The sequence below is a fragment of the Lactuca virosa genome, chromosome 5 (assembly GCF_052849685.1).
Source record: "Lactuca virosa cultivar CGN04683 chromosome 5, Lactuca_virosa_CGN04683_v6, whole genome shotgun sequence".
Taxonomy (NCBI): Eukaryota; Viridiplantae; Streptophyta; class Magnoliopsida; order Asterales; family Asteraceae; genus Lactuca; species Lactuca virosa.
The window spans coordinates 454,911,328-454,936,409 of NC_136430.1; the positions used below are offsets into that span (position 1 = coordinate 454,911,328).

General features: G+C 37.0%; 1 protein-coding gene across 3 annotated transcripts; it reads right to left on the minus strand.

Moving 5' to 3' along the window:
* Nucleotides 1-735: 735 nt before the first annotated feature.
* Nucleotides 736-3,539, minus strand: LOC145114486 (heat stress transcription factor A-7a-like). 3 transcript variants are annotated; one of them, XM_079050503.1, is made up of 5 exons: nucleotides 2,489-3,539; nucleotides 1,604-2,255; nucleotides 1,417-1,483; nucleotides 1,143-1,316; nucleotides 736-1,012 (listed from the first exon to the last, which is right to left on the minus strand). In XM_079050503.1, exons 1-3 carry the CDS (start codon nucleotides 2,795-2,797, stop codon nucleotides 1,473-1,475), a joined length of 972 nt encoding a protein of 323 aa, XP_078906629.1. In that variant the 5' UTR covers nucleotides 2,798-3,539; the 3' UTR covers nucleotides 736-1,012; nucleotides 1,143-1,316; nucleotides 1,417-1,472. The 3 variants fall into 3 exon arrangements, with proteins under 3 accessions (XP_078906629.1, XP_078906628.1, XP_078906627.1); XM_079050502.1 differs by having other exon boundaries at nucleotides 1,143-1,483; XM_079050501.1 differs by having other exon boundaries at nucleotides 1,417-2,255; nucleotides 2,489-3,537.
* Nucleotides 3,540-25,082: the final 21,543 nt, after the last annotated feature.

Below are 25,082 nucleotides of genomic sequence, written 5' to 3' on the forward strand. Positions count from 1 at the left end.
GTATGTGGTTGAAGCGTTGAAAGGGATCTGCTTCAACGGGGAATATTGACAGGACTGCATCAACGTTGAAAGGGTGCTAGTTTGTGTGTGTGTATTTGTGTGTGTGTGTGTGTGTGTTTGTAGGGATGGACTTGGTAGTGAATAGATATGGGTAGGTAGGGGTGTGGTGGGTTGGGGTGTCAAGGTGGGGGTAGGTAGATTGGGTGGGATGGGAGTGGGTGTGTTTATATTTTAAAAAGAATTTGGAATTTGAAAAAATATGAAAAACAATGATTCTTGGTTTTTCAAAAATTTATAACTCCTTTGTAATTTTAGATAACAGAAAATTTCATTTTCTGTGAAAATTTTAAAAAAATAGACGAATTAAACGCGTTTTCAAAATTCTTATTTTTCTTGGAAAATTTTTCCGGAAAACGACTCATTTTTTCTGCAACTAAAGGCAACCTAACTTGTTGAGATGATCAACATTGGTTCTTGAACCTGATTCAAATTTCAAGCTGTACTCTATAGCTTAGTTTTGTAATTCTAATTCTAAATAATACGACTCCAGTTGAATACACAAAAGTAAAATGAACATGAATAGCCGCAAAACAATTCAATCTCCAGTTGGATAATAATATTATAATATATGACCCACAAATAAAAACGCAACGCAAAGCAACCACAAGCAATCAAAAAAACGTGGCAAGGGAACCTCCACGCTTCCGCTTTCCTAAAGGCTACATACAAAACCCATCAGATAACAAATATTTGAATAATTACTAGACAAGAGGCTCCACTCTCTCAAGTTAAAACCTCAAAAGAACACTCAGTCCCATCATTAAATTACAGGTGAATAATACAACATGTAATATATCGAAATATATTTATTTAATTAACATATCAACCCTTGTAAGTAAAACCCATTTACTGGGTTTTCTTATGATGAAAGAAATAGCTCAAATAGCCATCGATCAATAGCTGCACAGCAATTGAATCTCCGGTTGGACCGCTTCAATATCCTCAGATCAATCTACAACATATTATTATAACATATAAGCCACAAGATATAGATTCACCATGAAATTAACAATAATAATACACACTCCTTTCAGTAACTAATAATCGACACACATTCAATTCAAAGCATTAACAATCATAACCTTTGAGAACAAGCAACTTCATTTCAGTCAGCAGAATATGCTTCCAATCTGATTAGCAAAAAAGAGTAGTAACATAAGAGTATCAAATCTACAAAACTTAAACAACAACCCATAAAAACAAGAACATGAACATGATAGTGTGTGTTGGCAATGGTATTATTGGAATGGAATCCCCTGTGAAATGACAAGAAAACCGGAATTAAAATTAAGATGATGGAATTGGTTTTGTAATTTGTAATTTGTACATAGACATATAGAAAACAAACAACGAAACCAATATCAGCAGCTTCTTAAAATCTGTGAAATATCAGTCATCTTCGGTCACCATCATCAGTACCTAACTACAAAGATCAAGAAATAACAATGGAAGATGAAGAAAGGGTTAGCTAGCTAAGCTTCCTACTTGGGGCTCGAACCCAAGAAATCCAACTTATCAGCCAAGAAATTCACATCTTCAACACCTGATCTTTCGCTAAACAACTCTTCCCAGAATTCATCATCAAGTTCTTTCTCGTTCTCATTCCCCTCACACATATGATTAGCTTCTTCTTCTTCTTCTTCCTCTTGGTTTCTTTTGGCTCTACCAAATCCTTGAATCTCTAAAGCAAGTGCCTCAAGCTCAGACACCTGAGAAAACTCCTCCTCCTCTGGTTCATCTTTAATAAGCTTGTTTCTGGTTCCACTGGATTCGCCACTTTCAACACCATCAAACCCTCTAATGGCGTCTAGAAGGTCCTGTCTTCTACCATGTTGGACTAACTTTCTGACAAATTCAGGATTTTGCATAGCTTTCGCCAAGAAACTCATCACCTTCTGCTGTTTTTTCTCTGTCCCACGGATCCTGACTTCCATGGCTTGAAGTTGAGCCCTAGTGTTCTGTTGCTGTTGTCGGAGGTTTACTAATTCCATCATCAGAACTTGCTTTTCGTGTTTCAGACGCCCAACTTCATCCAATCCGAATGATTCAGGACAACCCTGAGAAGTAGCTGAAGATGATGATGAAGAGGAAGAAGGCGCGCGTCTTCTCTTGATGTTCTTCAAAACGTGTCTTTGACCCCTCACGAACGCTTCATTCGCAAACTCCCACACATCAGGATCTATCTTTCTAAAACCCTGCGTTCAGAAACCGAAAGCTCTATAGCCAACAATTCCCGAATAAAACATATATATACTAACTAAATATATCTAATACTAATTTCCCATATTCTTCATTCATCATTTCGTAGCCCCATCTTTTGCCATAATCAATCACATCTTCTTCTAGCTTTGCATAAATGAAACTTTGATTATTTTTAATTTAGTTGCGAATTAAAACCATACAAAAGAATTAAAAGAGAAAGACTTACATAAGTATTGAGTTGCCTGACAAAACTAGAGAAATTGTTGTGTTTAAAGTATCGAGGGAGGAGATTAGTGGCGAAAGCATGTGGATCCAATACAGTGAAGCTTTGACCCCCTCTGCTCCAAGAAACAATGTGGTCAATACTTGGGTCATCGACCATATCATAGATTTTCGTCAAAAAAGGTGGGGGCCCAGCATCATGAAGACCCTCCATTGGCTGTGGAAGTGGTGCTTGAATCGCCGTCGGCAGCCTTACGCCGTCGCCACCACTTGATGGATACTCCTCCTTAACGACCGAGAAGAAAGGATTCATAATCGATCCCTTCTAATTCACAAGTCTTTATCGATGGGTTTTAATTTACCAAGATAATAAACCCAAACGAATCACAAATCCAGAATCTTTTGTTTAAAAACTCAAACTCAGATGGGTTTTATTCAAGTTTGCAGCAAAACTCAGGAAATAGAAGATTGAAATTCGTACTACCGACAACGACGATAAAACCCAATAAATCAGAACAAGATCAATCACAAATCTCAGATGGGTTCATCAAAATTTGCATCAAAACCTAGGAAATATAAGATTAAAGTTTGCACGACGATAATTAGACCAAACAAATTACAACAAGATAATCACAAATCTCACGATTTTTCTTTGAAAACTCAGATGGGTTCATCTAACTTTGCAGAAAACCCGAGAATATATAAAATAAAATAAAGCTTGCTGTGATGAAAGATCAAACAGATTGGTATACACAAAGACCAAATCTAGAGTAGATTAGGGCTTTTGAGCAAAATTTCAGTTAAAAACAGATAACATAAATGGAATCTAAAGGACAAACTGACATTTGAGGAAAGTTGTTGATAACTGCCAGAATCATGGCTGGCGCTGAGCTATCCCCTTTAAGAAAGTTCTGGTATACTAAATTTATGGGTTTTTTTGTAAAAACAAGAGTTGAATTTGGGCAAAAATGCAGACGAAATGTGCAAAATTTCAGGGCAAGAAGGAAGACGAAGGTTCTAGATACTACTTATCCGAACCTTCCACACTACTTATAGCGAACCTTCTCTTCCTCACTATTATTTTACTTCCTTTTTTAATTATTGATTTGTATAGAAACAAATAGTGGGGCTTCATTTTTCTTTCATATTAAAAAGGAGACGTGACATTTTTATTGAACCCATTAACACAGTGAAAGGTGACATTAAATTCAGATTTCTTTAGTGTACGTTGCAGATAGAATCAAGGTTCTAAATAACGTGAGGCGTGACTTGGCGGCAAGGTAAAAGTTAAGTCATGACAAGCCTTGACGAGCCATGGCGTTTTTCAATGAGTGACTATTTTATATATATTAAAAGAGATAAATCATATAATTATTGATTTTTATCAAGTATATCAAGTTTTTAGAAGTGTTATATTAGTATTTAATATAAAAAGTTAACAAAAACTCAATTATTTTAGGCCCGATAAAATAAATAAAAAAAAAACAAAAAAAACTCGCGCCTTGAAAAAAACTCGCGCCATATCGCGATAAGGCGTGCTTTGACACGTTATTTGGACGTCACGCTTAACAAACCCGCCTTGGACGTTTTCGTAACGGCTGCACCACGCATCGCGCTATGGCACGCCTTGAGGCGCGCCATGGCGCGTTTTTTAAAACGATGGATAGAATACGTTTCGATTAATTTAGAGTGAAACTGTAAAATTGGAAAAATTGTTAGATAATATTTTTTTTAGAATTGTTATTTGTAAATTGTAAAAAAAAAAAAAAACAGTGTTAATATTAATATGGTCTTAATTTTTTTACTTGTACATATAATCCAAATTCTGAATTTTTTTTGAAGATATAGTCCATGTTAAATATAAAAAGACTATTAAACATTATTAGAGTATAAAAGTCAACAAGAATGTTGACTTTCCTTTTCTGTTTCAGATTTAATACGTCGTCATTTTATTCAGATAGTCTGTTAGTTTGTTAGAAGATATTTTTGATTTCTGTTGTATATATTGCATCTGTAACATTATGAATAATTAACGAAAATCATTTCAATCATCCTTTCTTCTTCAAATTCTCTCTTTCTCTTTCAACATGGTATCAGAGCACGAGTTCTGATCAATTTCTTCCTTTTTCATCTCCAATTTTTTTTTCAATTCATCATCATGTCTGAAGCAAATACTTCATCAAATTCCGCAATTGAAGTTTCTAGCCCTTATTTCCTTGGATCGTCTAATAATCCGAGTATTATTCTTGTATCAAAGGTATTCGATGGAACTGGATTCGCTACTTGGAAACGATCGATGACGCTTGCTCTTACTGCTAAGAACAAATTATGTTTTGTTGATGGATCGTTATCATCTCCTGGAGCAAATTCACCTTTGATTTCAAATTGGGATCGTGTCAATTCTATGGTCATTTCTTGGATCTTGAACTCATTGAATAAGGATATTGCTGAAAGTGTCCTTTTCTTTCAAACAGCAAAAGAAATATGGACGGAATTGAATCAAAGGTATGTCAAATGGAGAATTGTATTCTACTAGTCAAGGATCTGAAGATCTTTCAACATATTTCACCAAGATGAAACGTGTTTGGGATGAATTAAGGATGATTCAAGAAGTTCCTACATGTACTTGTAATTCTGGTGCTATTTTTAACAAATTCATGGAAGATCAACGTTTAATTCAGTTACTCATAGGATTAAACGATTCGTATAAAGCTATAAGAGGACAGATCCTGATGATGAGTCCTCTTCCTACTATTTCCATTGTTCACTCTATCTTGATTCATGAAGAACGACAGAGAGAAATTTCATCTACACCTGACCTTGTCACAGAGTCTATGGCAATGCATGTTAACACTGGATCTAAGAAGAATCTGAATTGTTCACACTGCAAGAAGAGTGGACACATCAAATCTCAATGCTACAGACTCCATGGATTTCCAGCAGACTTCAAGTTCACGAAAACAAAGAAAACAGAGTCAATGGTTCACAATGTTACTGCTACAGATGATCCACAAACAATTTCACAAGAACAATACAATCAATTGATGGACCTTCTTATCAACAAAGGCACTTCTCAAATCAATTATGTTATCACTAATGGCTCAATGGATACAGCAGGTAATCCTATTGATAGTTCAGGAAATCATGTCTCTTATATATTCAATGTTGATATTGACTCTAATGGGACAAAATCCAAATGGATAATTGACTCAGGAGCTACTGATCACATTTGTTCCGATATGTCATTATTCTCTTCCTTGAGAACTCTTTCACATGTTCATTCAGTTGCTCTTCCTAATGGACATTTTCTTCCTGTTACAAAAATGGGAGAAGTCTTTATTCATAACACAATCAAACTTTCTGATGTGCTTTATGTTCCTGAGTTTAGACAAAATCTCATTTCTATTGCCAAAATCACATCTCAGTTAAAGGTATGGATTATCTTTACTGATGAATTGTGTGCAATGCAGGCCCCTTTGTCGAAGAGTAGTTTTATCATTGGCAAAAGGATAAACAATCTCTACTTACAAGGGCATAAGTGCTTGAAGATTCATGCATTTGCAAACAACTCTTTCATTCCTTTTTCTTCATGTAATTCTGCAAATAAATGTAATATGTCTAATCTTTGGCATTATAGATTAGGACATTTACCATTTGATAAAATGAAATCGATGTCATTGACTTCCAAAGATTGTTCTAACGATTTGTTCAAATCTTGCAAAATTTATTATCAAGCAAGACAACATAAATTGTCTTTTTCATTGAGTGAAACAAATTCCAAACAGTCTTTTGATCTTGTTCATATGGACATTTGGGGTCCATATAAAGAATCCACACATAATGGTTTCAAGTACTTTTTGACCATTGTTGATGATCACAGTATATGCACTTGGATTCATCTACTTAAACATAAGAGTAATGCTTTCACTCTTATTCAAGCTTCTGTTAAATATGTTCAAACTCAATTTCATGTCACTATTAAGATCATTCGTACTGATAATGCTTTTGAACTCGGTTCTAGCAATGAAGGTATTCAATTCTTTCAATCCTTGGGAATCATTCATCAAAAATCTTGTCCTTACACACCTCAAAAAAAATGGGATTGTAGAAAGGAAACATAAACACTTATTAGAAGTGTCTAGAGCTTTATTCTTCCAATCTGTACTTGGGAAATGTTATTGGGGAGAATGTGTTTTAACCGCTGCTCATTTAATCAACAGATTTCCTTCAAAACTTCTGGATAATAAAAGTCCTTATGAGATTTTATTCAAAAAGAAACCAAATTTGGATAATTTGAAATCTTTTGGATGCCTATGTTTCAATTCTACTCTACATGTGAACAGAGATAAATTCATGCCTAGATCCAAATCTTGCATTTTTATTGGATACCCTTTTGGTCAAAAAGGTTATAAAGTGCTTGATCTCAACACAAGAGATATCATGATTTCAAGGGATATTAAATTTGTTGAAAACATTTTTCCTCTTCATAATCTTGTTTCTCACAAGATTCATGAATCCATTGATCCACATTTTCCGAATATCGTTGATGATAATAATGATCAAATTTTAAACAATGGGGATGTTACTTCTTCTGCTGTGAACAATGAAGACCATAATTTTCATGACAATCATGTTCCAGATGTCTCTGTTAGAAGATCCACCAGAACTGTTATTCCCTCAACTCGTTTGCAAGATTATATTTGTTACAATGTAATCAATCAAAATGAAGATTTTACTGATTGTTATCATACAATAACCAACATCTTCATCAATGATTCTGTTCAAAGCTCACATTTCTCAAACAATGTTTCAATTATCAATCATGTCACTCCCAAAATTGTTGAACCACTATTCTACAATCAAGCAAAAGGAGATCCTATGTGGGAAGAAGCAATGAAAAAGGAATTTGAGGCATTAAATGCTAACAAAACTTGGGAAATTGTCAAGCTTCCTAAAGGCAAAAGACCAATTGCTTTCAAATGGGTTTACAAGGTGAAATATAAAGCTGATGGGTCAATAGAAAGGTACAAAGCCAGACTTGTGGCCAAGGGCTTTACTCAAAAAGAGGGAGTTGATTATCACGAGACATTTTCTCCTGTCATCAAATTTAACACTGTTAGAAGTTTAGTATCCTTAGCAGTGAAGAAGAATTGGAAAGTTCATCAATTTGATGTGAATAATGCATTTCTGCATGGAGAATTACATGAAGAGGTGTATATGAAAATGCCACCTAGATTGGAGAATACAACTTCCAATCTTGTTTGCAAATTAAAGAAATCCTTATATGGATTAAAGCAAGCATCAAGACAATGGTATGAAAAATTGTCTACTGCTCTTCTCACCAAAGGATACCACAGATCTTTAAATGATCATTCATTGTTCATAAAAAAAGGTTGAATCAACCATCATCATAGTTGTTGTGTATTTTGATGATGTTCTTGTAACTGGGGACAATGATGAAGAAGTGAATGGTCTCAAGAAATTTCTCGACAATCAGTTCAAGATCAAAGACCTTGGTACTATAAATTTCTTTTTGGGTTTGGAATTCATCACTACCCCAAATGGAATGGTAATTCATCAACATAAATTCATCAAAGAATTGTTGGAGTCCTACTTAACTCAAGATGCAAAAGTTGTTTCATCTCCATTGCCAAGTAAATTAAAAGATTTATATGAGAACTCAGAAGTATTATCTGATCCAACAAGCTATAGACAACTTGTGGGAAAACTGAACTTTTTATTGCATACTCGTCTAGATATAGCCTTTACAGCTCAATTCTTAAGTCAATTCAACAGTAAACCATGCAAAAGTCACATGGATGCTGCTATTCATGTTCTCAAATATTTGAAAGGAACCATTTTCCAAGGAATATTTCTCAATAATAAACAAAACTATAAAGTGGAGGCTTTTTGCGATTCAGATTGGGCTGCTTGTCCAACAACTAGAAGATCTGTGAGTGGCTTCTTTATCACTATGGGTGGGAGTCTTATATCATGGAAATCAAAGAAGCAAGCCATCGTTTCATTATCTTCTGCAGAAGCAGAATACAGATCGATGAGAAGAGTATGCTCAGAGCTTGCGTGGCTTAGCAGATTATTAAAAGAATATGAAGTTCCTAATATTGATCCGATTCCTTTAAAATGCGACAATATGGCAGCTATATATATAGCAAAGAATCCGGTTTTTCATGAGAGAACTAAGCATATAGATCTTGATTGTCATTTTGTAAGGGAAAAGCTTCAAGATGGTTTAATAACTTTGTCCCACATTTCAACAAAAGACCAACCATAAGATGTTTTGACAAAATCTCTATCTGGATCTGATCACTTACACGTTGTCTCCAAGCTTGGTCTCTCTTTATGTCCACCAGCTTGAAGGGGTGTATTAGAGTATAAAAGTCTACAAGAATGTTGACTTTCCTTTTCTGTTTCAGATTTAATACGTCGTCATTTTATTCAGATAGTCTGTTAGTTTGTTAGAAGATACTTTTGATTTCTGTTGTATATATTGCATTGTAACATTATGAATGATTAACGAAAATCATTTCAACCATCCTTTCTTCTTCAAATTCTCTCTTTCTCTTTCAACAAACATTTATAATCTATCTTATTTAATATTTTTTAATTAAGTTAAAACCCATATATTATACGATTGATAAATTAAAATAACATAAATAAATATACAAGTTGATAACTAAAAATAACATAAATAATAATAATAATATGTTTTTATGTTTAATGATTCATAGTAGTTATAAATTAATCATTTTACCTCAAATTAAACTATTGTATCTCCATGTAAAACCATTTGTTAATTATTCTTGTAATATCTTAAGAAATATATATCCACAATAAACATTTAATTAACTTGTGTTTATGTCGAACTTATGCTCCATCAATATATTGCAGGTACCCTGAGTTTCATAATCCATAAGTTGTACAATAACTCATTTGAATTCTAACCTAAAAAAGCAAAAAAACAATATATATATATATATATATATATATATATATATATATATCAAGGTTCTAAAAAGTTCGTCATGGCTCCAAGGCTCGCACCTGCCGCCAAGCTTTACCAAAACGCCGCCTTAACTCATATATGTGTATGAAAATGAATAATAGTTGAAAATACATATAAAAATATTAATTATATAGAAAATTGTCGCCTTAAGTCACGCCTTACAAACGTCGTGGCTCGCCAAGACTCGGAAAAGCTTGAGGCTTGACATTGCCGCCAAGTCACGTCTTACGTTGTTTAGAACCTTGATATATATATATATATATATATATATATATATATATATATATATATATATATATATATATAAAAGTTGTAAAGTAACCTTAAGCTTTGCTCAATGCTTCCCAACCCCTTAACTATCAAGGTCTTTGGGATTTCATTTAAAAACAATTTATTGACTTATTAGTTTTTTGAAAAATCAAGAAGTCAAAAAAGTGTTTGGCAATATGAAAATGACTTTTAAAATAACTATCATCAAACATTCAAAAAGAGGATTTCAATAAGTTAAGATTTCTAATTTTCTGTAACGCCTCGATGCTGCTGATGTGTGTGTACAGTCCAGTCTTCGCCTTCCTCCGATCACCGATAAAACCTGGAAAAAAATATAAACAACTGGGTAAGCACAAATTTAGTGAGTTTCCCCCAAAATACCCCATATGATAAACTACAAGCATATATAACGGCCTAAAATCATCAGATTGGAATGCCCAAGCCCAATCAGCCCTCGGACTGGAATGCCAACATGTAACAGGTCCAATCAGCCATCGGGCTGGAATACCCAGGGATTGTTGGCCTACCGCCTCAACCCAACCGCTCTTCCCGAGCCTCCGTGCCTACGACTTACAGCCGACCCGTACCGTGTATCTTGGCCTACAACACAAAGCAGGACCTCCTCAACACAAAGGAGTACCATAACCCGCCGACCGACCTCACCCCAACATATCGGGGTCCTACACTTGCTCCCGTAGATCGGAGATCTACGTAAATCTTTTTTCCCCCAGATGAATAGAAAACGTCGACTTATGTGCTTCTCCCATCAAGACCTGCCGCACAACCCTGAAGTATGGAACCCATACCCTACGATGAAGGGTCAATAATCCATGGCTATCATAATCAAAAGAAGCCATCTGACCCATTATGCGCTCACTTTTTTGGTGTTCTTCCCTCATAGCCTCAACCTGAGCCTCTCGAATCTGCTCTAAGAGCGGGTTAGTCACGGTCATCCTTAAACACACATCCCTGATCGGGGCAATAACCGCCTTGCGGCTGAGACTGAGAGCATCGGCCACCACGTTGGCCTTCCCTAGGTGATAAAGGATCTCACAATCATAATCCTTCACCACATCCAACCATCTACGCTACCCTATTTTCATATTCGGTTGATCCATCAGATACCTTAGACTCTTGCGATCCGTGTAAATAGTACAACGAACCCCATAGAGGTAATGCCGCCAAATCTTGAGGGTGAAAACCACAGCCCCCAGCTCCAAATCATGCGTAGGGTAATTCACCTCATGAGGCTTCAGCTGCCTCGAAGCGTAAGCGATCACATGACCCCGTTGCATCAACACTTCATGCAAACATGTGATTGACACATCACACTATACACAAAATCCTCAACACCCTCAGGCAGAGTCATAATCGGTGCCTCATACAATCTCTACCTCAGAGTCTCAAAAGTTGTCTGTCGCTTAGGCCACCAACGGAAGGTTACAGTCTTCTCCGTTAACCGGGTCAAAGGAATCGCTATCTTGGAGAAATCCTGAATGAATCTCCGATAGTAACCCGCCAATCCAAGGAAACTCTGAATCTCGGATGGAGACCTCGGAACCTCCTACCTCATCAGTGCCTCAACCTTGGCCGGATCGACCAACATACCGTTCTGGTTGACAAGGTGTCCCAAAAACCACACCACGCATAACCAAAACTCACACTTGGAGGACTTCACATACAATTTCTCCCTCCTCAAAGTCTCCAAAACCTCTCTCATATGCTCCTCATGATGTTCCTAAGTCTTGGAATAGACAAGGATGTCATCAATAAACACAATCACAGATCGGTCCAACATAGGCATGCATACGTGATTCATGAGATACATGAATGTGGCTGGAGCATTGGTGAGCCCGAAGGGCATCACCACGATTGACGCTCCCCATAGTGAACTACTCGGCCGAATAAATCCCTTGTCTAACAGCTCCTGCAGCTATGTAGACAGCTCCTTCATCTCTGGAGGTGTTAACCGATAAGGTGCTTTGGCTATCGGAGCCGCACCTGGAACCAAGTCAATTCGAAACTCCACCTGCCTCTTCGGAGGCACTCCAAGAAAATCCTTTGGAAAAACGTTTGGGTATTCCCGAACAATCGGTACATCACCCACGGTCACCTTACCCTCCTCCCGGGTATCCATCACATAAGGCACAAATCCGGAACAACCCTGCTGAAGATAACGTTTGGCCCTTATTGCCGAACAGAGAGCCGGTCCATGCTGAACACCCTCTCCCTGCATCACCAACTCTCCCCCACTTGGGGTCCGAATACGTACCAACTTGTTGGATTAGGTGTCTAAGCCAATAACTGAATTAGTATATACTTGAATTATTAGCAAAGTCTTTTGGGTTGCCCTCAAATCTAGTAATTGAATATGATGACTTTTAGAGAGAGAGAGAGATACTGATTTATCGATTTATTATATGATTAATAAATAGAAATACATGAATTTATTAATATGTTATGGAAATAATATATTAATTAGAAATAGTATTATTTAGTTAATAATTAATCATAAACTAATTGGAATTAATTTTGGGATTAATTGGATTAATTAAAAGTACAATGGTCTAATTGTAATTGTTCAATAGTTGAACAAAAGGTTCCAGAAGCTTCCTCCATAAGAGGTGGACGGTTTTGGAGAGAATTATTCTAGGGTTTATAGAGTATATTTTATAGATAATTAGGGAGTAGATAATCACCTAATTTGAAATATTAATATAATATTCAAATTAGGGTTATCTAGGGTTTCCTAATTTAACTATAAAATGACCCTTTGGGATCTAATTTTCGGCGATCTCATTCTCATAAGGCATAGCTGAAATTTCCATCTCCCTTCTCCTCTCTCTTAAGCCTCTTTGTTTCTATGGTTGGGTGTGAACCATCAGAGGCACGAGAATTCTGGTGCTAGCTTCGAAGTGACTACAAGAAGGATTTTGTTTTGATTATCTACTTGTATAATCAAAAGGTATGTTTTTCTAAACCCTTTTTGTTATTTTCGAAAATACTAGGGTTCTTGTAGGGTTCTTGATGTTCAATTGGTTATTGCAATCAATAGTAAAAACATAGATCCTTTAGGTTGCATGCAAACTTAGGGTTTAAGTTAGGGATGAGCATATGGACCGGGGAACCGGCCGGAACCGATCCCGGAACCGAAACCCGATGGAACCGATCGGTCCGGGACCGATACTATAATTTCGTCAATTTTTGGAACCGGGACCCGGTAAGAACCGGTCGTTGGAAACGGCCCAAAACCGGGAACCAGACCAGATAACTCACTCAAATTTTGAAAGTTGCATAACTCACTCAATTTAACTTTTTTTGACCTGAATGGTTTTCCTACATGTAGATTATGATTTGTAGTTAAGCTTAGACTATAAAAACGCTTGATTTGATTAAAAATTGAATGAGTTACAAGCCCCGCAAGGAAGGGTGTCAAATCAGAATTTTTTTTATGTTTCAGCAATTAAATGTAATCTGATTTTGTTGTTCAAATGTGCATAACTCACTCAATTTAACTTGTTTTGACCTGAATCTTTTTCCTACATGTATATTAGGATTTGTAGTTAAGTTTATACTATAAAAACGCTTGATTTGGTTAAAAATTGAATGAGTTACAAGCCCCGCAAGGAAGGGTGTCAAATCAAAAACAAAGATAGTAGCTTTATTTATTTATTTTTTTCAAAAAGCATAATATAGTTCAATAAATATCGATGGAAGGCAAACGGGCAACAAGCTGCGACGCTAGCCCTTTCTGGATCGCAAAACTAATCCTTTTGAAAACAATATATGTGGATCTATGAGATATGACATTAGAGTGCATGACCCATTGGACTCTGTTGAGGAGCTCCACCGCCTCTGGTGCGAGAAAACCAAATGTCTCAAATGCAAAAGGTACAAACACATGTTGATTTTCTATACATGCATTCTCGTGCTTTGCCACTTTGCACGCAACGGCTTTCAAAGCGGCATGCCCTGCTGTGAAACCCCCGCTCCTCAAACCGATGAGAGGAGAGACCCCAGTAAGATCCACACACGCGTGCTTCCCTCCTACCCATCCAAAGACCAAAATGTCATCCGGTCTATGTGTGGATCTTCCATCATGCGGGTCCGTCAAAAAGTTCACTGGCGTTTCTTTCTTCACAGAAATACGAGCACGCCGACAAGCATCAAAGAGAACATCCCTAACCACATCATGTCTGTACTTGAAACCATGGAGCTCTCTACAATGAACCGCATGTTCCCCAAAGTTATCCAAACATGCCTTGCGGCAAACTGGGCATATCTCATCAATTGGGAATAGAGGAATCATGAGGCGGTAACGAAGGATAGTTCGGTGCTCCACAGGAGACATATGCTGGCCAAGGCCATCAATAGGGATAGTTAGTAGAAAATCCTGAGCATGAGGTGCCCGAAGACACTCAAAAACTGCTTTCTGTCTAACAGTCATATCGAAGTCGACTTCCATATCTTTGACGATTTTGCTAAAAAGGGCAAACACCAATGCTTTTTGGAATTTAGGGGGGGCGGTGTCCTTATTAGTGAAACCGCTATAGTCTAATCCCAGAATTGTATTGTGAATACGAGTCATAACACATAGGTAATCAGAGTCCATACCACATATGCCACTGTCACGTATGATGTGCATAAATCAGATTTTTTTTTTATATTTCAGCAATTAAATGTAATCTGACTTTGTTGTTCAAATGTACATAAATCACTCAATTTAACTTTTTTTTACCTGAATCTTTTTCCTACATGTAAATTAGGATTTGTAGTTAAGTTTAGACTATAAAAACGCTTGATTTGGTTAAAAATTGAATGAGTTACAAGCCCCACAAGGAAGGGTGTCAAATCAGAATTTTTTTATGTTACAACAATTAAACGTAACCTGACTTTGTTGTTCAAATGTGCATAACTCACTCAATTTAAGTTTTTTTTGACCTGAATCTTTTTCCTACGCGTAGTTTAGGTTTTGTAGTTATGTTTAGACTATAAAAACACTTGATTTGGTTAAAAATTGAATGAGTAATAAACCCCGTAAGAAAGCGTGTCAAATCAGACCGGTTCCAAAACTGAAACCCGGCAAAAACCTGACCCGGAACCGGAACCAGTAGAACCGGAACCGGTAGAACCGTCGGGCCGGTTCGGTTCTTGATTTTGGCCGAATCCGGTTCCCGGGTCGGGTCCGGTTCGTGCCGGTTCCGCCCGGTTCGGTCCGTTTGCTCATGCCTAGTTTAAGTTTTTCCGCCAAAATATGATTTCTATAACCTATAAAACTCATCACAACTGATGATCGCAATTAATCATTACCCCATTGGGGCTCAACCAATCCATCCCCAAAATAACCGTGCTCTCGCGCAGGGGAATGGGAACCAAATCGATCGAGTACCGCTCGCTGAACAACTCCAATCCCCGATGAACCCTCGATACTCGCACGGGACGATCGTCATCAATCTCAACCTCTAATGGATAATCCAGCTCCCCCGGAGCATCGACAAACCTCTTGTTGAGTGCAAGAGATACAAAGAATTGGGTAGCCCCCGAATCTAACAAAACCATAGCGGAGATACTATTCACAAGGAACGAACCTAAAAGAAAAACACATATATAAGCAGGAAAATCAAAATAAATAAAGAGATAAGGAGAAGATACATACCCGTCACCACATCTGGTGTTGCACGAGCCTCCTCGGTTGTCAACTAAAAACCCTTGATCCTCGCAACAGGCGCCTCTGCCTTGCCCTGGCGGCCATCTGTGATCCTCAAGGTCGTCGGAGTGGGCACTGCAACTGGTCCCGTCGCTGCTAAACCCGGACAATCGACCTTTTTATGGCCTCTCTAATTGCAATGAAAGCAAATCAGACTCGATCCCTGTTAGGTGGCAGTGCAATCCCTGCTAAAGTGTCCGGTCTTGTCGTACTTGTAGTTGCCCGAACCACCCACCCTGCAATCTTCATCGTGTATCTTTCCGCACTTGCCACAACGGCCCCGACCCTGATGGCCCCTCGATCTCGAATCAAAAACCTTGGGCCTCTTGCCCGAACCCTCTGAACTCTGAACCTGATCCGACTTCTTCTTCTTTTCCATCTCTATATCAATCTCCCTCTCTCTGGATCTCACTACCATATCATCCAGTATCCTGCAACTAGATATGCTCAGAAATTGTCTGATATCGCTCCTCAACATATCGTGATATATTGCCTTCTTCATCTCCTCGTTTGCCACATACTGCGGAACCAATAAAGCCCTCTCGCAAAACATGGCGGTGATCTCCGCCACCGTCTCAGTAGTCTGGCGAAGGTCCTGAAAATCCCTCGCCAGCTGTTGGACCTTAATCACGGGTGCGAACTCAGCTCGAAACCTCATCACAAAATCTTCCCAAGTCATCAACTCATTCACCTCACCTCCTAAGGCGTGACCAACCTCCTCCCACCAGTTACGAGCTCTGTCTTTTAGAAGACAGGATGCAAGTCTAACCTTCGACCCCTCAGGGCAACATCTAGTACGGAAGGCGTTCGTGATATCCGCTAACCAATGCATGCTCGCAATAGGGTCCTTCTTCCCTAAGAAATCTGGATCCCCACATGCCCAAAGCTCTCGGAAAGTCAAAGAGCGAGCTCCCACCATCTCAAAATGAAAAGCGCCCAAGCGCTCATCCAAAATCTCCATGATACCCTCCTTGATCATATCGAAGATGACAGTAGTCTGCTCTAGAATATTGCGGGTAATATCTGATGAACTTAACTCCCGCATCTGATCATCCATATGTCCGGCCCCAGAGCCAGAACCCGAACCATCGCCGACACCAGAACCATCACCGGCACCTATACCTCCACCAGAACTTCCTCGAGTGACCACCATGCTGAAAAATAAACCATACAAACCATCAGAACACACTCGAAGAATCCCACATTCTACAAGATCATTGGTATCATTGTTACTTTCCTTAACTCGAGTATGGATCCTCTACTTCCAGTAGTACGGACCCAATACTACCTTCCACATCTATCCGTACTTTCCTCCAGGATATCCCCAAATTCCGACGATCTCCAACAAAGCAAAACTCACTGCACCGAATGACCTCCTATGTTCTCCTAGGACTACCATCACACCACTCTCCGCCATCAGTTGTAGAAGGAACTCCCTCTAACACCTTCTAACTAGCTTACAAACACAATTACATATCACCGACACCAGATAACTCTTCGACTGAAAGGTCTCACACTACAACGGTTGGATTCAAACAAGAGCGGCGCAATAGGGTTAAACCTAACCTTCTAAAATTATCTAATATCAGTAATATGTACCTTTACGCATTTGCTTACTAGTTAGCTGATATCAAAGAGAACTCCTAAAATCATAAAGCAAGCAACCTTCGAGCATTGGGTAATCTGAATCAAAGCATAACCTAAACATGTCATCCTATCAACAGACTGATCCAGTACTAGCATGCAAGTCTATAAGCTTATACAGTAGGCATATAAAGGCATCTCTCCTAGCATTCTATAATGCAATCCTGAGTAGATCCTTAGCCCTAATCTAGCATGCGATTCACAAATTCGCAATTCAAAGCATATCACATAGAACATGTATGGGTATTTTGGGAAAACTTACTTGAGCTCGGTCGATTGCATACACCCCTCCTCTTTCTTTTATTAGAAAATCCTTTAATAAAATAGTTTTTTTTATGAAAAATCTACCAAACCCTCAGTATAGTTCAAACACACCCGAGAGTATGCCCGAATCCCTCAAACCAAGGCTCTGATACCACCTTGTAACATCCCAAAAATTAGAACCAAAAATATTGTTTTTATAATAATAAAACCATCAACCAAACATTTTTTATAGAAACCGTAAAGGAAATCAGGGTATATCAACAATCATCCAAAAATACATCAGGGTCAAGTAGAGCGGAAAATCATGGTGTGTGCATTGCGACCATCCTGAGCTCTTCCCCTTCGAACCGGAAGTACCTGAAACATAAACTGAAAACCGTAAGCACACAGCTTAGTGAGTTCCCCAAAATACCGCATACCATACATATACGTCAGCTCAAGTCTGTACCGGGTCTATTTCACCCCCGAGTCTATTTCAACTCATATGTCAGCACAAGGTTGTACGAGGTCTATTTCACCCCGAGTCTATTTCAACACAATCGGTATTTTTCAACCATACGGGTCTATTTCACCCCCGGGTCTATTTCATCCCACATACATATAGCAAACAGGCACACATGCATACATGCATACAACAGGAGTCACAAAGACTATAAGCACATTCAATCCCTAGTGTCCTAAAGTATAGTGAGCAAACTCACCTCGATCCGCTGCTAAACAAATAGATGCTCGGGCTACTGCACCGTTGAATCCCCTCGCTAACCAATCAAATACAACCTTAATTAATAATTAGGTCATAAACCATAATCGGGACTTTAATTTACAAACCCCGACTCCTAGGATAAAAGACCATTTTACCCTTCCCCTTAATTGGTCCAATTAACCGTGGCCCAAACAAAAAACACTCGACGCCCAAAAATTGCCCAAATCCATAAAGGCCTAAGGCCTAACAATGACCCGACTCAATAAAACTTTTGGTTCAACAAGAGCCCAAAACCTAGAGTCCAAAAGTGGCCCAAAACCAAAAGCCCAAAATCCCCCCCCCCCCCCCTTGATGAGTACATTTAGCGTACTACCTGGGTACGCCAAGCGTACAGCTCCGCAACCATGGAATTATGGGGCCTCAGCTGCGTACGCTGGAGTATGCCCGACATACGCCCCTTCTTGCCAAAACTTCATTAAGCACCTAATGCTTTAAGTCCAAACGTCCATTCTGTAGATCCACACCTTGGGTAATGTCTTAAACGATAAAGTTACCAACTTGATGCCTTTGCATAGCTTAAAGAGACTCAAACCCTAGATTTAGTATTTTCCTTTCACCAAATGAGCATTAACCCAAGCATGGTTGATCTATAACCATCAAGATGCAAACTTTATGAACTAGGGACCTCGGAAACATCAAGAGGAGCAACTCAAAACTTTTGGAGTGACATTTACTCACTAGAACTCATTCATGGGACCAAAATACGTCCAAAACTCCACTAGATCTATATCTAAGTATAGAATAACCATGGACAAGACTTTATTCCTCTATGAAGCTGAGGAAGGTGAGTAACCTCTGGATCTACAAGCTCCAACTTGATCAATGCTCCTTCACCAAACTTCTTCTTCTTCAAGATTCACCAAACACCCACCAAAACACACACAAGGATCCAATCTCTCTAAAATGGGTTAGGGTTTCGAAATGAGGCTTAAAGGGGCAATGAAGGCTGGTAATGAGAGAACCTTGGGGCATAAGGTTGTTTAAATAGGGTCCAAACCCTAAAAATTAGGGTTTGACCCCTGACCACGTACGCCCAGCGTACTCACACAACCTCCAAATTTTCATTAAATGCCATAAGGGACCAATTTTTCAAACAATCACATGTGCATTGAAGTCGATTTTACTTGTTATAAATAGGTTATAATGATATAGTAATGTCAAATCCCTAATTTAAGGAGTGTTTGGTAAAACTAGCTGATAGCGGGTAGCACGTAGCTAGTAGCATTTTGTTAAACGCTACGTGAAGTAGCTTTTAGATTTATGGCGTGTTCGGCAAAACTAGCTGCTATTGGGTAGCTGGTAGTTGGTAGTGTTTTGTTAAACGCTACAAGAGGTAGCTTTTGGATTTGGAGCGTTTTGTTTAAACTAAACGCTAGAAGCTTGTAGTGCCAAACGAGACTTTTTATTTAAAACGGAGCGTTTTGTCAAACGCTAGAAGCTCTCAAACACTCTGTGCCGAACACGTTAGAGTGTTTTGTTTAAACTAAACGCTAAAAGTTTATAGTATCAAACAATGATTTTTGTTCAAAACCAAGCGTTTGTCAAACGTTAAAAGGTAGAAGCTTCAAAAGACTCCAAATCATCCTTAGTGGCAAACTCGCCTTGTTAAAATCTAAATTGCCAAGTATTTTTGCTACTATTAGGCGACACGGTATGGTAAAGGTGTCACCGGCGGTATCAGACGTGTCACACCTTCACCGTCGGTGAACACCGCGTCATGGTTTTGTTTTTACCGTCAGTGAAATACCGACAGTGGCTTTCTACCGTTAGTGAACTTTTGAATTTTTGACCGTTTGAGGGAATTTGGGGAAGGGAAAGGTGTCAAACGGTCAGCAACGGCTATTTTGGCAATTTTACTTTTTTTTTTATTTAAGAAAAATATACTATATATACAAATCATATGTCTAAAATTTAACCACACTATACACTCTCAACAAACATTTTTCATTGAAAATGTCTTCGAACAATCCAAACTCTTCCAAACAAAATGCTCCAAACAAAAAATGTTAATAACTCGTTCGCACTTTTCGGCTACGATCCGTCATCACCACCACCTTATCGACCACAAATGGACGGTGTTCCTAGCTATTATTCACAATTCCAAATGCCCCAACAATTCCATTTCCAATCTCAACCTCAAACCCACCTATCTCAAACCCAATTTCCATCCCAACCGCCATTCACACCTTCAACCGAAATTTTTTCTGATTCCGAACACGAAGAACAACAACAACAACCTCAACAACAAAAGAAAGGGAAGGCTGATCCGAGAAGATAAACACAAAAAGAAGAAGTTGAGTTAGCAAAGGCATGGGTCGACATATCCGAAGATGGTGGTACGGGAAAGGGTCAAAATCGTGATCAATTTTGGTTACGTATCACAGAGCGATTTTGTAAGGGAATGGGTCGAAATCTAGATTATCGGACCTCCGACCAATGTAACTCCAAATGGAATCTTATGAACAAAGTCGTCACACATTGAAATGAAATTTACACAAACTTTGAAAAACAATGGGCTAGCAGAGAAAGTGAAGCGAGTTTGTTGAAAAAAACACACACTACATTCCAAGTTGATATGCTAAAGCCTTTTAAGTTTATTCATGTGTGGAAAGTTGTCAAAAGAAGCATTAGGTGGAGGGAACTTGCAACACATGAAGAAATAGCTAATCCGCCAAAAAGAAGTCGGATATCTTCATATTCGATCTCACAACAAGTCTCATCAGATGGTCACGTAGGCGTTAATCTTAATGATGATAACGACGACATCGAAGAAATACGTCCGCCTCCTCCTCCAATGGGAAGGGACAAAACAAAAGCTCGCGCAAAAGGAAAATGGAAAGCGACATCTTCAAATTCTTCAGTCGGAACCGAGCGGTCAGCTAGATCGGAAGAAATGATGACACAAATGGCACAATTGAATTCAACTTTGGAGAGGCATATGGCTGAAACCATCCGACTCACTGAATATTCATTGTTAATGCAAGATGTGAGACACCTCGACCCTAAAGATCAAGAGGCGGCTAAAGCGGTGAAGCAGTCGATTCGCGAAAAATATAAGCTAAATCGCAAATGAAACTTCGATGTTATGTTTTTTTCTAGTTTTTTTTTTCTTTTTTTTTTATAAAATTCACTTCATGTTTTTTTAGGTTTTTAATGTAATTCTAATTTAATATTATTTTTTATTTTTAGGATTTCTAAAATGTAATTTTTAATTTTATGTTATTTTTAGTTTTAGTATGGTTTTTAAAAAAGTTCTTATTTTTTATTGAAATTAAAAACAAACAAAAAAAAAGATATAAAAAAAAAATTCATAGATAAACCATTTACCACATCTTAGTCCGTAGTTGAAAATTACAAAAACTGTGAAAGTTGACGTGACGCCTACGTGACACCTTTTTATCATTGGTAAAAAAGACAACACACCCTTTAACACCCTTTAGATTTATCGAAAGAATAGCATGTGACGATGGGTGGTGGGCCCATGGTTACAAGTGGTAAGAGCACGGAGCACTCTTTGTACTCTTATTGGATCTGGGTTTGACAATATGTTGATTGGTGGGTTTATATTATTGACCCTCTTGCAACCAACTAATTAAAGTATTAAACAACCGCTCTAAATTTTATTTTGGAAATATTCCTTTTCAAAAGGAGTTGATTAATAGTTCAATAGAATACAATTATATACAACCAAACAATAGTTTACTTCTATAAAGTTCGACTTTCGAAGATTTTTTTTAATTATTTTATCCTCAACTGGTGAAGTGGACATGTCATGGCACTTAAGCCAGGATTATTAAAATGCTTTGCAAAAAAATAATATTTAGATTATGGTAATTTAGATTTTAGACCATCTATTATGAAACTATGGCTTTAAATATTAACGAAATAATAAGTAATTTAAATAAGTAAATAAATTCAAATATACTTAATGTATATAGCATTTTTAAATCATTGTAATTCAAAAATACTAAATTGTATCCTAATAATATATGTATAAAACACATTTAATACATCATTTTAAAAAAAAAAAAAAAATTTAACATAGTATTATAAGTCTGTGCTAATATTTAGTCAAAAATAAAACATTTGACTTAAAATAGTCACGATATTCGAGCACTTCATGCCAAATGGACCTCAAAGGTGCGAAATTAGTTGGATAGTTCCAACTACGAAAATTCCCGAAAAATATTTCCCTTATTTTTCATTTTCATGTGGAGGTAAGATGTTTTTTTTTTTTTAATTTTTTTTTACTCTTTATTCTTATATTTTCATATAGAGTTAAGATTTGCACAACAAATACAACGATAATGATATTTTATTATATTCTTTTTGTAATTTCGCAACTTTTTTTTTATCATAATTACCATATTTGCACCGGAAAATGTGGTATTCCTGCAGAAAGTTCTGTGAAAACATCATGTTTTCATTGTTGTTTAGCGTAGATATAAAATGTTTTTTCGTAGATTTACACAAAACGTAAGTTTTTTCTTCATAAGAAAACACCATATTTTCATAGGAAAATATTGTATTTTCTCAAACCTTACTACAAAAACATGGTCTTTTTGCATAATAGTATGCAAATAACAATATGATGGATTCAGAAGTATGATGTTTTTCATAAATGTTATTTCGTCGGTGTTTTTTTGATTATTTGCTTTTGTTGTATATATTAACATGGACTTTAAGGGGGAAATGAAACCCCAAAGGAGTTGTGGGTAATGTATGTAAGGTGTTACAGTGTCTAATTCAATAAATGCACGGATTTTTGACGACATTTTTCATAAATACATAATTTTTTAAGTAGCATCTATAACTTCTACATATAAAAAAGTGAGAGTATAAAATGAGTTGCTTGTTTTATATATTTATATGAGTTATTGGTTTTTTCTAAAAGATAGTGATTTAATTATATTCACTTAAAATGATTTTATTAGAGATCCACATAATACATATCAACCAACCCGCCTATCACAACATCAAACATCTACATAAAAAGTGTAGATGCGAAACAATTCATACCAACCCTTTGAACTCCTTTGAAAACATAAAATTTTATTTCTTGACAAAAATGTTTTTTTCTTCTTCTCCTGTTCTCCACCAAAAGACTATTTAAAAATTACCCACAAGCAGGGGTGGTTTTGATGTAGTGCACAGTGTTGCACCGGCAACACCTGTTTTTCCCGCACGTAGTAGAAATTTTTTCGATTTTTTTTTCTTTTTTTACCTATTGTGTCACTACGTAAAAAAAACCGGCAACTACTAAAAAAATAGCAACTACGTAAAAAAAATGTCAGTCTATTGGATCAATTCAACCCAAATAATTAGTAGCCCAAACACATTTCTATTTTAATCCAACTAATATTAGCCCAAATGAAAAAGAATAGGGGAAATAGCCCAAATAGAACAATTATCCAATTTCCCAATTGGGTCCAATTGGTTGAATCTAAAAATAAAAATAATAATAATAATAATAACAAAAAAATAAAGCAAGAAGACCTCGTTTCGCTTGTCTTCTCCCAGCCTCTCATCGACGACATACGACTTCTTCTGCTTCTGTTCTTCTTCTGTTTTGATCGACAATCGACAACTTCCCTTCCCAAGTGCAAAAAACGAGGTGCTTCTTGGTGGCTTGAGGTGCAAAAATCGATTCCCAAGTGCAAAAAAAGTTTCAATCCAAGGTCCAAGCCCTAATGAAGCAAGTAAGTATTTCTAATTTTCTATGGTTTTCGAATTTATAGTTGTAATTGTTAAGCAAAATTCTAAATTGCTATTACTAATTGCTAATTAGATGTAATTTCTATGTGCTTATTGAAGTTATTAGATATTTGGATGATTTGGTAAAATTGCTATGTTATTATAGAAATTATTGTTTGATTAGTTGTAATTTCTATGTTTTTTATTGAATTTTTTGTTTGATTTGTTAAAATTGTTATGTTTTAGGTTTACATGTTATTGTTTGATTAGGTATTTAGGTGAAAATTGAAATGGCTATGTTTTTATTGAATTTATTGTCAGATTAGGTGAAAATTCTATGTTTTATTGAAGTTAGTTTTTGATTAGGTTAAATTGTTATGTTTTTATAGGTTAAAGTAAGTTGTGTTTTTACCAAAAGACCAAGATCTAATCCTAATGAAAGTGGTGAAAGATAACACCAATCACCAATCAATCAATCCCTTTCGTTTCTAATTCTAATGCAACTCCACAAACACCAATCACCAATCAATCAACCCCTTCGGTTTCTAATGCAACTCCACAAACAACATGCTCTAATGAACTTAATGATAATGTTGATTTGAAAGATCTTCCAAAGGACCCGACGCATAGGTCAAAGATTACAAGTTACAAATCAAATGCGAGGGGAATTCAATGGTTTGAAAGTTTTGATATTACAAGAGAATGACACAACTTTTTATGTACATTGCTTTGCACACCAACTTTAATTAGTGGTTATGGCTGTAGCAAAGAAACATAACGGTGTTAGTGACTTTTTTAAGCTAATTTCGTTGGTGGTTAATGTTGTTTGTGCCTCGTGTAAAATAAAAGACTTACTACGGGAACAAGCAAGAGAAATGGTGCAAAAAGGCTTGTGTAGTGGTGAACTTGAAACCGGGAGAGGGTTAAATCAAGAGACTACACTTGTTCTAGCGGGATATACAAGATGGGGTTCACATTTCAACACACTCACAAGTTTGATGAAGTTTTTGCGGGTGTTCTTGTAGTTTTAGAATTTGTGAAAGTGGATGGAGGGTCATTGGCAAACCGTCAACAAGCGTCCGAAATCTTAGCATATTTTAACTCTTATGAGTTCGTGTTTTACTTATATATGATGTATGACGTTTTACGCCTCATGGGTACATTATCGAAGCAACTTCAAAAAAAGTTCTAGACATTCTAGAAGCGGATTCGATGGTTAGAGGGACAATGGA

Excerpts from the sequence above, each read along its gene's own strand:
- LOC145114486 (XM_079050501.1), bottom strand. The coding sequence starts at position 2,797 with ATGAATCCTTTCTTCTCGGTCGTTAAGGAGGAGTATCCATCAAGTGGT. Across the intron at positions 2,256-2,488 it reads TCAGGCAACTCAATACTTAT|GGTTTTAGAAAGATAGATCC; the intron begins GTAAGTCTTTCT and ends TTCTGAACGCAG.